Source organism: Lepisma saccharinum, chromosome 30, assembly GCF_977018435.1.
Source record: "Lepisma saccharinum chromosome 30, izLepSacc3.1, whole genome shotgun sequence".
NCBI classification, from domain to species: Eukaryota; Metazoa; Arthropoda; class Insecta; order Zygentoma; family Lepismatidae; genus Lepisma; species Lepisma saccharinum.
This window is the reverse complement of record NC_139258.1, coordinates 17444733-17458311: the sequence shown is the minus strand read 5'-3', so window position 1 is coordinate 17458311 and position 13579 is coordinate 17444733. Positions and strand designations below refer to the sequence as shown.

Genomic DNA, 13579 nt, shown 5'->3' with positions numbered 1-13579 from the left:
ATCCAATCTTTCACCGTATTTATTGAACACAGGTTGTATTACATAGCTGACCTCTATGGCAGACTGGTTAGCACAGTGTGGCTCCGATGCCAGGGGGTCTCAGCTTTGAATCCCACATTGGGCATGGGTATTCTTTGTGGGCGTGTGTGTGTATACCCAACAGCGAAAGAAACAGTAGGCGAATTGTCCACCAGCATTTTCATTCAGCCTGTATTACACAATGTGATGACAATGAATTGAAATAAAGACGTCAGTAAGCAGAGATCAATGCCTGCTTTGAACCAACATAGTCTCATTCCTTAAAACAATGCAGGATGTAGAATAAAAGTGTAATGAAATTAGCGATGGATAATTTGCCTACCATTATCTTTGCCGTTGACTGTACATCAATTCCATCATACCATCACTCATCCTTGTCTTCGCGATTAGCCAAATGCGGCAGAAAAGCGAAGTAAAATAAATTAAATCAATGAATCATTTATCTATTACAGAGATTAAGCTCACAGTCTCTCGTCTAATCTCTGGCCAGATATTTAACTTTATACAAATTTAGATCTCCACATTAACTGGTTTTGGAGAAACAAAGAAACAATCACTTTATTCATTATTGTTCCTCTGAAAGTTATGGCGATACCTAGAGTTGGCATGAACGTTCACACATGGCCAGTGCATAAGCTACAGGGTGAGGCAAAAGTCTGGCACCACCCTTTTAATTTGAAAACGACTTGATGGAGGGCGATGAAATTTCGGATATGGGTAATTGGGGTGGAGGCACACCAGATGGGGCTAATGTGTATCATGGTGGCCATCTTGAAAGCTGCCATCTTGGAATTACATCCAGATTTTCAAATGGGAAGGGGGCCATGTAGCATATCATTTTACATGTGCGTCTTCTCAGAAATAAGAATATGCAGTTATTTTTTCACTAACTTTATTTTATTTTTCAGCTTTGCTGAGTAGGAACCAAAAATTTGTTATATTTATTGGTACCTGAGTGACAGTTAATGTCAAGGTGTTGCATGTGAGACAGAATGAGCATGGACGATTAATGTCTTTATTGCTTCTTGACCTGACTGTTCACTAGCTACATTGTGCTGCAATCAATATGAAGACACAACATTGCAAAAAGTTCCCTCAAGATCGCTGCCAGCTACAATTAGCTTATGATCGATACTTTGGGGTCATTCATGAGTTTAACCAAGCCCTCCAGAATGAAATTAAATTTTGCATGATAATTCAATCACGCCTGGTATGCTTCTATGCAAATTATTAGGTTCCCCTGGATTTCTGTGGAAAATGTGACCAAATTGAATTGTTGTTTTAAGTTCACTTTATGCACAGATAAGCTAATCAGGACTGGACCTACAGCTTAGTGGAATTTGAACCAGTGCAATGTGCCTCCACTGGGTATCGAACCTGGACCCCATGGACGTCCTCAGGATTTTTTCCAGGGAGGGGCACAGAAGGTACTTCTTCCAGGGGGGGGAAACAAGGCACATTTTCCCCAAAAATAGTATTGTTCCCTAAAAAACATTGCTTAAATTTGAATTTATGGTGTTCATGCAATAATTAACACATATTATTGTGGCTAAAATGAAATTATATGTGTGAAATACATAATTTTTGGATCACTTTCATTTTCCAGGGGGGTGCACCCCCCCTCCTTACGGACGCCCATGCTGGACCCCTTGATTACAAAGCAATGATGGAAAATGTGGCCCAAATCTGAGAAATTAGTCTCACAGCTAACTTCAGGACTCAATAACTTTGGAAATATTGATCACAACCTAGTGATCGTTGTTGGTGAAATCATCTAATTATAGTTGTAATATCATTGATGTTTACACACCAAATAAATCACCACCCAAGGAACACATATTGTATCAAAATACTCGCAGGTTGTTTGCATTGGCAAATAAAAAAAATCTAAAATATGCCTTAAAAAGTCTCACAGTTAGTTATAGCATTTTAAAGTTTAGAATTGATAAGATTTATTTCTAAGCATTCCTTCTTTTCATTCGAGTTTTACTTTTGATTAATTGATTTTGTTGTGCTTTTCTTTTCTGACACTTTTGGCTAATTGGAAAGATGAGGATGAGTGATGAAATTAATGAAGGGACACTCACAAAGAATACCCATGGCCAAGTTTGGGTTTGAACCCATGATCCCTGGCATTGTAGCCATGCTGTGCTAACCACTCTCCCACAAGATTTCCTTTTGATTAATCTTGTAAGTTATTTCATTGTTAGATCTGTCTCTTTAATTATGCTGTCAATGTGAAATAGAATTTGTCATATTTTTCACTATTTAACATTATAAAGAGCACATACTTTCTTGTTACAAATAGTAACATTTCACAAATATCGTGTTTGTACTATCATACCAGTGGAGATGAATGAAGTAACTTCATATTGTTAGAATCTGATTCAACACAATATGTAATTCACTGGACTGCTTTCCCTCGTCAACTCAATTGGGTCAGATGATAAGAATGAGAAGTTTGTGTAACTTTATCATTTTAATGAAGCAACATAATGTTTTTGATATCAAATAGGTTAAAGAAATGTATGCAATGATTATTGTCTTGACACGTACCTTTCAAATATTTCCCAATTTTCAAATCCACCTGGGTTCTTAATCAGAAATGGGGAGGGGAATAAATGTGTATTTTATCTACTTTGTTGTTCTCTCTATTCTTGCAGACAAATCACACCCAGCGTGAGCTATGTCAAGGCTCTAGACATTTGGATGGTTGCCTGCGTTATTTTTGTTTTCTTCACCTTAGCTGAATATACCATGGTTCTCAGGTAAGAAACTTAGAGGAAGTATATTTCATTATTTCTTCATATTCTTGAGTGTACCCAAAACAAGATATGCTAGACCAATATGCTTAAAACATAAGTAAATACACTATCATGATGAATTACATGTAAAATAACTATTACGGATGGACCAATATGAAATGTTGGCAGATACCAATAAAGCACTAAAATAAAATTTATCGATGTTGATAACCAATATAAAATTCCAAATGGTTTATTGACCTCCTTAAAAATTGCATGTTATCAGATGAACCAAGCTTTCCAATGCCAAAGAAGCAGAATATGTAGACATTTACTTAAAAAGAAAGTAAGGAATGGATATTATTGGTAATTTTACCAATAAACCGATATGCCTATATCAGCCGATACCAATAAAGTACCGATAAATCCGTTCCGCACCTAATAATTCTTCTCATATGTAGATATTGCTGTAATTGTAGAATTCTTCTTCTTTTTCTAGTTTATGGTTGTTATGAGCATTTTTTTAATGTAATGTCTTGAGAGAAAGCACACTCCCTTCATCAGACATTTATTCGTAGTTTTATTAATGTTACAGTTATAAGTATAAATTTAACAGAAACAAAGTAGGAAAGTTATACAACGAATCTTGTGAATAATGTTACACTGTGGAGCAACAACTGAAATTCTTATCAAATTTTAATTGAACATCCTAAATATCACCAGTTAATTCAAAAGCTTCTTTTCTACAAAGTTTCTCGTAACTTGTGAAAACATGTAAAATAGTTGAAGTAAAAACAACAACAAAACTCCTCTTTCATTTTTATAGTTATTTAAGCACTAAAGTTAAACTATTACCCTTGTTGGAGCAGAAATTATTGTCAATTATTTATACAAATTTGTTTAAAATATTGGATGGATAATTTTGAAAGAAAACGGGTTCATCGCATCATTAATTTTAATAAAGGTAACTGCTTTTATTTCTCTTTTCCACATTTATTCAGAAAGCCAGTCTACACAGTACATAGTCCGACTTAGATTCTTCATAAGATAATCTCATTCTTGTAACTTGCTCAGAAAAAAACATAAAAACTGTACTTACGTATGCGAGTATGTTGTTCCTATTTTCCTTTCTTTAGAACTACGTTTCGGAGACTAACTATCCCATTCTTCAGGTTCGTATGAAAAAGCTAGGAACTGAACCCCTTATGCGGGGAGCCCGAGTTGTGCTCGGGCATTTGAATTTGGCGGCTTTTTGTGCATTTCAGATCCAGTCAATGTTCCCGTAGCGGGGAATTATTTTATTTAAATGGATATACAGTAGTACATACATAGATACATTTTGTTTTGTACAGTTTTGTACAGTTTGCTTAATGTCTGTGTGTACATTCACCTTTCTCTCATTTACAAGACATGTAATGTTATAATGTTGTCCAAGGCAATGTGCCCTCTTGTACAGGGGCGGACTGGGGGTTCGCTGAACTGGGGTCTAAGATTCAACACACGATTTACTTTAAATTATGTGTGCAGTAGTTTCAGTTCCTCTCTCTCTCTCTCTCTCTATATATATATATATATCGCTATCTCTTACTCTCTATATCTTTCTCTCAAAAAACAACTGCGCATCGGTTTCTGCATAGTGTACACAACAATACCTGAGAACAATTCGTGTTACCCGATCTGAAGTTGGAGAAAACTTTCCTGCCCGAACCTAGCTCGGGCAACCCGCTTAACGTTACACATTGCAACCCCGAACACAGCTCGGGTAACCCGCTTCTAACTCAATTTATAAAATCGAAACACCCACTTAAGGGGTTAACATAGTACCACGTCGAAATGTAATAAAAGGATTGTGAACAAGAGTTGGTATGGATACATTTAAGATATTATATCCCCGCCTCAGACGTATATAAAAAGCTCGTCGTTCGCTAAAAACTTGCACAATTAACCTATTCTCAGGTTAACTAAAAAACTTGTGTGTATCACTATATACAACTTGCAGGTACGGCCTTTCCTGCTCAACAACATACTCGCATATGTAAGTACAGTTTTTAACATTAATTTTTTAACGTTCTTTTTATATTCTGGAATTGTGAGTAATACGCACCAAACCTATTCGACGTGGTACTATGTTAAGTACCTAGCTTTTTCATACAAACCTGAAGAAGGGGATAGTTAGTCTCCGGAACGTAGTTCTAAAGAAAGGCAAATAGGAACAACATACTCGCATACATAAGTACAGTTTTTAACGTTCTTTTTATATTCTGGAATTGTGAGTAATACGCACCAAACCTACAAAATGCTCAGAACAAGAGAGAGAAAACTAGTTTCTACCATATTTTCAGTTGGTCATAGCAAACAAATTTCATGAATTGTATCTTTTGCATGGAAAATGATCAAAGAATTATTTTTCACTGTTTCGAACAGTACATGCTACAACAGTTTTCAAAATAGTTTTTTTTTTTTTTTTAATGGTTTTAGAAGTGTTTTGAGTTTTTGCTTTAAGTCCACTTTATGCACAGGAAGACTAACTGGTACTGGATCTAGTTCAAAGTGGTTCCAAACCACTTGTGCCTCTACCAGGTGGTTTTAGAAGTGTGACATTACGAACTTTCATATACATATGGGATTTTTTTCTGTATAAATTATGGTCAATTTTGCTTTGTTTTTGTCATTTATCTCTGACTTATTGCGGGACTTATTTGGCAGAAAAGTTTCTCCATATTATTATTTGGTAATATATATTTTCAATTGTTTAATGCTGTTCATAAATTTATATTACTATGATATTATTTTCCTATTTTAGGATTGCCAAGATCCTTAAGAAGAAGAAGGAAGAGAGCGTAAAGCCTCCAACATTACCCAGAATCTCTATAGGGGGAAGTTCTGTGAGTATCTTTGAAAGTACACCAGTTATTTTCCTGGTAGAATCACAGTATCTACGCACTACTTATTTCAGGACCTTAATATAGTAATTTAGTAAGTTTAAATTATTCTGGCATGATAACATTGAAATCACTAGAACTAAAAAAAAACAACCTAAAAATATTGCTTAAAAATTGCAAAACATACCTTTATTAAGCATTTTTCAAAAACATTAATTTTCTTTTGCGCAAAAGTGTCCCATTAAGAAAACGGTCTTCTAAGATCAGCTGCAATTTTCTGCTGCATATTCTAGTGATGTAATATTGTAAAGTTAACATCAGTCACATGCACTATTAACTCAATAACTGTACAAAATTTGAAAATGGGATACAAATGGCATCTGTAGTTATGTTAGACTTATGTTAGGTTGAAGTAGGTTAGGTAATGCAAGATAACATATTCTGATATACAGGGTTTTTCCAGGCTGATGATACAAACTTTCAGGAATGATGGACAAGGGCACATCTATCAATTTGAGATAAGGAACCCTGGTCCTGAAACGACTTAGTCGAAAGTTATAAGCAAAAATCATCAGCCTGGAAACACCCTGTATAAATTTCTATAATTCAAAAGTAAAAGTTTAACAGGAATCAAAATTAAATTTAAACACAATATTGTTGGAATTAACGTATATGAAGCTGATATTTACATTCTCAGTTCTTAACAATCTATTGCTGCACCTCAAGGTCAGTAAGCAGCAAGAGTGGGCGAGCTGCATGCGTTGAGAGGGAAAGAACACTGCAAGAAAAGCACCTTCTGTTTTACAGAACTGCCTCCTTTATCTTCAGCTATGCTTACACCACCACAACACTGTTGCACAAAATCGAGGTTTTCCATTGCATGAATGGACAGACAAAAATCTCACTACACTAAAGGGACTTGTAAGAGCAAAACAATACGTTTCTCTTTTTCACTTTGTGCACTGACCTCCATGGTGGAGTGGTTAGCACAACACACTACAATGACAGAGGTCACTGGGTTCAGCGTGGGCATGGGTGTTCTTTGTGAATGTCCCTTTATCAGTAGCATTGCCAGGCCCGTAGCTAGAATTTATCTCCAAGGGGGGGGGGGGCTCACGGGTTATCAGGGGGGCTTTGTAAACCAAGACCATTTTTGAAAAAAATATTAAATGAAGGTAAATTATGTGTGTGGCGGGGGGGGGGGGCACTCATTCATTTATAAATATCATATACTACACAAATACTACATTTTTCTACATCATTTAAAACATCTCTTGAGGTGTTAATTGACTGATACTGAAATTATCCCTTACACACCCCATACTATTTTAGATGATACAGATATGTATATCACACACAAAAAACGCTCAATTTTTAATCACAGTGCCTACAGTATATTCCACTCCCGGCCGAAGCAGTTAAACTCCCCTTCCTTCCCAAAACTTGGGAGCTGTTGTTGACGCAGATGCAGAGGGAACTTGCATGATGACATCAAAGTCACAGATTTCTGTCTAAACGGGAGGTCGCAACAGGGACAGTGAAGGTACAGATAGAGAAGCTCCCCTATGAAAGAACTTTCTGAAGTCTAGAGAATATTCTAAATACTTGCAGCTACTTCTGCTCATAAACAGAATGAGCGAATGTAATAGATACTGTTCATGTTCTGTGGATTTATCCTTAAAGTTGTGAGTTGTCTACATTTTCACTCTTCACTGGAAACAAATTATGCAAAATAGTTTACCTAATGTAAAGGGGGGGCTGATGGCAGTGCCAGGGGGCTGAGCCACCCTGGCCCCTGCCTGGCTACGGGTATGAGCATTGCTCATCCTCATCTTTGTGATTAGCCAAAAGTGGCAGAAAAGGAAAGTAAAAATAAACCAAATAAATTTTACACTTTCTGCCTCTCAAGGCTAAACACAGATGAAATTGGTGTAGACAGACCTTCAAGTACTCATGGGTAGTTAAGGCTTGACTGGACCTTTGGCATGCAAATGGGTAATTTTTTTCATATTTTCCTCTCTATTCAAAAAACCTCTTGGATATTTCAAAATATGAAAAATTAGATACGCTTAGAATTCTTTCTAGAGCATTGACGTGAATTTTCGTGTAGTTTTCTTTCACTGTTGTCTAGATATTATCGGTAGTTTAATAATCTTATGCAATCACGCAACTAACAGGAAAAATTTAAAATGGGACAACATGGAAATTGGGACAAAAAATGATACAAGCAAGTTGGGACAAAAAGAAAATGGGACAAGACAAACGGGATGAACAAAATAGAACAGCAAGGGAAAAGAGAACTGAGAAAATGGGACAATGCGGAAAGTGGGACATCAAAGAAAATGGGACAACAGGATAAATTGGACAAATGAAAAGGGAAAACAGGGAAAATGGGACATCAGGAAAAGTGGTACATGAAAGAAAACTGGACACCAGAATAAATGGGACAGGAGAAACAGGATAACAGAGAAAATGGGACCTCAAGGAAAACAGGACAACAGGGAAAATGAGAAAGGAGAACCGGGACAAAAGTAAACTTAATAAACTTACATAATCACGCAACTATTGATAATATCTAGACAACAGTGAAAGAAAACTAGACGAAAATTCACGTCAATGCTCTAGAAGGAATTCTAAGTGTATGTCATTTTCCATATTTTGATATCCAAGAGGCTTCTCGAATGGAGAGGAAAATATGAAAATAAAACCGCCCATTCGAGTGCCCAGCCGAGCCTTAAATGCAGAAGCTTTCTTAAAACAAAACGTGAAAACAGTCCGGTTAACACATATTGTGAAAGCCAATAACTCTGAAACCAAGCATTTCCAGACCTACTTTTACATAAACTTTTTTCCTTGTTTACATATGAGGAAAACATTCGTGAAGTTATGCTGCTTATTTATGAGACACCCTGTACAGTGAATAAGAAAGTCTAAAATGACAGTAGATTGTCACTATAAGATTAAATGACAATTGTCATCTGTATTGACATCTAAAAGCAGGTGAGCACTCCTCAGATGTCTAAAAATAGAAATAGGATGCTGATTTTCAAAGTGGGTGCTAATCTGTTGCTGGTTGTAATTGTTCGGTTTATGTCTGTTTTCAGCACCAGCTAGGAGAAGGTGACAAATCACCATCTGTACGCCACCATGCAAATGGCCACAGCAGTCCAATGGCAGAGGATGTGACAGTGTGGGACGAAGGGCCAACTAAACTGACCCTGAAGATCCTGGAACGTGCAAGTGCTGCAATTATCCCATTTGGATTTGTAATTTTCAACTTCTGCTACTGGCCGTGGTTGCTTGCTCAACGATCTTAACAATCCTATACACATTGTTGAACAATGTGCTCAATAGCTTCAGCATTGAAACCATGGAAAGCACCAGTGTGATTACTGGATTCAATCAATGCTGAAAGTGGCAAATGATATTCAATCAGTGTTGAAGTGACAGATGATATTCAATCACTGTTGAAGTAGCAGACAACATGTAATCAATATTGAAACTGGCAGATGATATTCAATCAGTGTTGAAATTGGCAGATGATATTCAACCAGTGATGAAGTGGCAGGTGATATTCAATCAGTGTTGAAAGTTGCAGATGATATTCAACCAGTGATGAAGTAGCAGGTGATATTCAATCAAAGTGGCAGATGATATTCAATCAGTGTTGAAAGTTGCAGATGATATTTAATCAATATTGAAAGTGGCAGATCATAATCAATCGTGAAAGTGGCATTTGATATTCAATCAATGTTGAAAGTGGCAGATAATATTCAATCAATGTTGGAAGTTGCAGGTGATGTTCAATGGTGAAAGTGGCAGTTGATATTCAATTGAAGTTGAAAGTGGCACATGATATTCAATGAATGTTGAAATTGGCAGGTAATATCAATCAATGTTGAAAGTGGCAGACAAAATATTAGTAGCATGTATTTCTGGCTGCAGAGCACTTGATTTTGAGTTCCTACCTGAGATTTTACATTATTTATGAACCAGTACCTGCTCAAGTTTTGTGTGTATTTAAAATTAATTTTCTTCATTGTGAAAGTAAGGTGTGTTTCACTACATCAGGTACTCTCTTCAGTTTGTGTCAGTGCTCAATGTAGAGTGGGTCACCCCCCTCTAGGAATTTCCACTTTGAGCACTGGTTTGTAATAGCTTACATTCAACTAAATTGGTTTTAAACATGCTTTTTTCTCATGATGCTCACACTTCAAACTTTTGTGATTTCCAGCCTACCATGTCAAGAGGTTAGAAGATTTGATCTTCAGATTCTCAAATTACACAAATATTGTTGTGTTCTTGTTTTGGATCCCTGCTGATAGTTTATATTTACATGACATGGTGAGATGTTATGGTACCAACTTCTCTCAGGTGCTTGAAATTAATTTAGAAATTTGTGACAGCTCACTGTTTGTATATTTTTGTAGATATGTAATTGCCGTGGGAGTTTTGTTTTTAGCAATTTAGACATTGCAGTGTTAGTGCTCTGGGGTTATTTATTACACTACAATTGTAAATTGAAATTGTCCATACATGTTGGACAAGTTACTTAATTTACTGTGTGTTATAGATATACATACAACTTTCTATTGTCTTCTTAATTATGAGGTAACACAATTGACGCAGATATTAACTGTTAACTGCAGTGGTTTGTTATTGTAGCATTAACTCTGTTCAATCATTATGCAATTTTAACTGCTGTTTCTTTTCTAATTGAATGATGTAGTCTGCATTCGGCAATATGTACTTTCAAATTTGTTTTATGCAGTGTCAGTCTTATGTTTCTAAATATATGTGTTTGAATATTTCATGATAATGTGTGGTTAAAACTGAAGCTTTTCCAAGATTAGAAGACATCAAAGAAACTTGGAACTGAGTACCAAATGCTGTCTGATTTACACATTTTCAGGAAATGTCAGTGACTGTGTGGTATGACATAGGGACATGATTTGGTGAAACTCAAAAGGGGTACACAAAGTAAGAGTTAGTATTAGGGCTGAGCGGATACCACTTTGAACCGATGCGGATATCGATACTTGAAAATTGTAATAATTAAAATTTGTTCACAATATTGATGTATAAATAATGTTCTCGATTATATGCATGAATTCACCAATAAATTTAATTTAGAATATTAAAGAATTACATCATAATATTAAAAAAGATGTTATGTAATAAAAAAATACAGTTTTTCTTGCATAATTTGTGCAAAATAAAAATAAATTTTGAATTTTGCTTGATTTCCAAGGTAATTAGACTCAACAAAAATGTCGTGCGGAACTTTCACAGACTTTGTGAAAGACTAAATTGCTGGTATCAGCAGATAAATTCTAACCGAAACAACTTGTATCGGCAGGTAGATACACTGACATCAGTATCTGCTTAGCCCTAGTTAGTATTATATGTCATACCCTTCAAAAGCTGCAGATATTCAAGAGAGAAAACCAAAGCATTGGATATACACCCGCTGCAAAATGACTTTGGACCTCATAACAAAAGTACAAAAAATACAGAAAATTCATGTGAAAAGCTATTATTAAGCTATTAGATACAGCAAAAATGCATATGGAGTCATGTTGTCCTTACTTTTGAGAACCATTTGGATGCGCTTGGGCATTGAATCACTAAGACTTCAGAAGTAATTTAAGTCAACTTCCCATTGTTAGAAAAGTTTCCATGGAAACGAAGCCTAAATATTGGACATGGAATGAAATTTTCTACAGAATCCGATAGAAGGCATCAAGCTGAACCCATTGCGCATAAAATCATTACTCTATGTTAATTAGCAACGGAGATATGGGCATTTGAAATTAGGTAATTGTTTATTTCAAATTATCTCCATGGAAACAACAACAATGGATAAAAATAAGATTAAACTTTTCATTGTTAGAAAGGTTTCCATGGAACGAAGCCTAAATATTGGACATGGAATTATTTTTTTTTACGGAATCTGAAATAATAGCTTTTCACATGAGTTTTCTGTATTTTTTGTGCTTTTGTTATGAGGTCCGAAATCATTTTGCGGCGGGTGTATAAGAAAAATATAGAACTGAGAAGCTAAAAAAGTTTAAGCAGAAGTTTACACAGAATTTTTCATTTCAGGGGGTGTAAGGTCATTATTTTGTAACAGCTAATATTGTGCAAACTTTTTATTTATGGGGGGGAAGGGTGTAAGTGAAAATTTAGCACCAGAATAATGATAAATTGGGCCCTTGTAAAAATTTTGGGGTGCAGGTAAAAGTTTGATGGAAAACAGGGAAACAGGAGTGTGCAGAAAAATTACTATGCTCAGAAAACTTTGTTTTACGAATCATGCTGTGCACAAGAAAATGTATGAAATTTCCCAAGAGTAAGCTCATGAGAAGCACATATTAAATTATAATATTTCAACTATGTGCAGTGTATGTGTGTTCCACAGTTGTTATCCGCACCGGCAAGTGACAATCATTTGGAAAAAAATATGGCTGTGTCAGATTTATGAGTTGAAGAAAATTCTGAATGACGAATTTTGTCACATATAAGAGTTGTTATCCGCACCGGCAAGTGACAATCATTTGGAAAAAAATATGGCTGTGTCAGATTTATGAGTTGAAGAAAATTCTGAATGACGAATTTTGTCACATATAAGTGGAATAAATAAGCCAAATGTTTTTTTTTTATACCTCACACTTAAAGCGTAATATTAATATTCAACATCTCAACGAATGTTGCAATCTTGTTGATAGATGAATATCTTCACTGTGTAATGAAGGGGTTTGCTCAATTTTTTTCACTTTTGGAAATAACATGCTTATGAAAGGAAGTTTACATATAGTTGAATACATTAAGTAGCTGAAACTACACTTTGTAAGAATTTCATGAACTGTGATAAGGGATAACTCAAGTGCACTTAACGTGGAACTAGGAAAGTGATACATTTGGGAACAACAAAATGAGGTTATACTGTATACACTGTTACACTTGTTTCAGACTCCTGCACAACCAAATGATTTATGCTCTCACCTTTGGTGCTAGCAGTGCCTGTTTTGATTCCTGGTTGATTCTCAAAAAAATTTCAGTGTTGAAGCATCGTTGTGAGGACAGCCATTAAACAGAGGCCATGCAACTCGATGTGCTGACTATGCTTCACCCTACAAAAGGCTGCTTGACAGGTCTTGGCTTTTAAAGGCCTGTTGAACCCTTTAGTTTAGTTCTAATCACTCCAAATTTTCTGTACAATTTCAGGACTTAAGATTTCTGTATGTGCCATTGTATGAATCTTAATGTGTGTGTGTGAATGTTCATACTTATAACTTTGTAGAAATTTTCAGCGAAAAATGCAGGCTCGACCAGGACTCTGACCCGAGGCCTGCATTGTTTGCTGAAAATTTCTATGTGGTACATCTCCTGTGTGTGCCTTCAATTATAAATGTGTGCATATGTATGTGGTTTCTGTATACAGGATAATTATTACCACAAGAAGTTTGAAGGTGTGTTCTTCATAAATAACATGATATTTGGTATATCGATTTTTACAGTAATATTGTGTACTTTTCCCACACATATATAATTTATCTCATGACAGTTTTATTGAAGTGTTCTGTAAGATATTAAGGTGCTAGCATAAAGTTTTTCAAATTCAATAAAAATTGAAAATTTTACTTCTATTATTATTGTGAACCCTGGTTTGTTTTATTGAGCAAGCTGTTAATCAAATCTATGTACAGTCTTATTTCTCCACCAAAATGTTGTCCCAGTTGACTTTATGTTGAGATCAGTTTAGAATTAGAGCTGCAGTTTAACGTGTGATTCTGAGCATTGAAATGTATCTTGCTGGAAAAGAAAGCTTGGATTTTTCATTACAAGATGTCAAATCGACCACTACATTATTCGAGAAATGTATTCATTCTTATGGGAGAATTCACACCAAAG

General features: G+C 35.5%; 1 protein-coding gene across 1 annotated transcript in view; it reads left to right on the top strand.

Annotated features, from left to right (window-relative positions):
* The window catches only part of LOC145981692 (glycine receptor subunit alpha-4-like), a 117142-nt gene extending 103842 nt beyond the window's left edge, over positions 1–13300 (top strand). Inside the window, exons 9-11 of the mRNA XM_083115089.1 lie at positions 2703–2807; positions 5587–5668; positions 8770–13300. Coding sequence (XP_082971215.1) covers positions 2703–2807; positions 5587–5668; positions 8770–8982 — 400 coding nt within the window. The 3' untranslated portion in view covers positions 8983–13300. The remainder of the gene's footprint in view (positions 1–2702; positions 2808–5586; positions 5669–8769) is intronic.
* Positions 13301–13579: the final 279 nt, after the last annotated feature.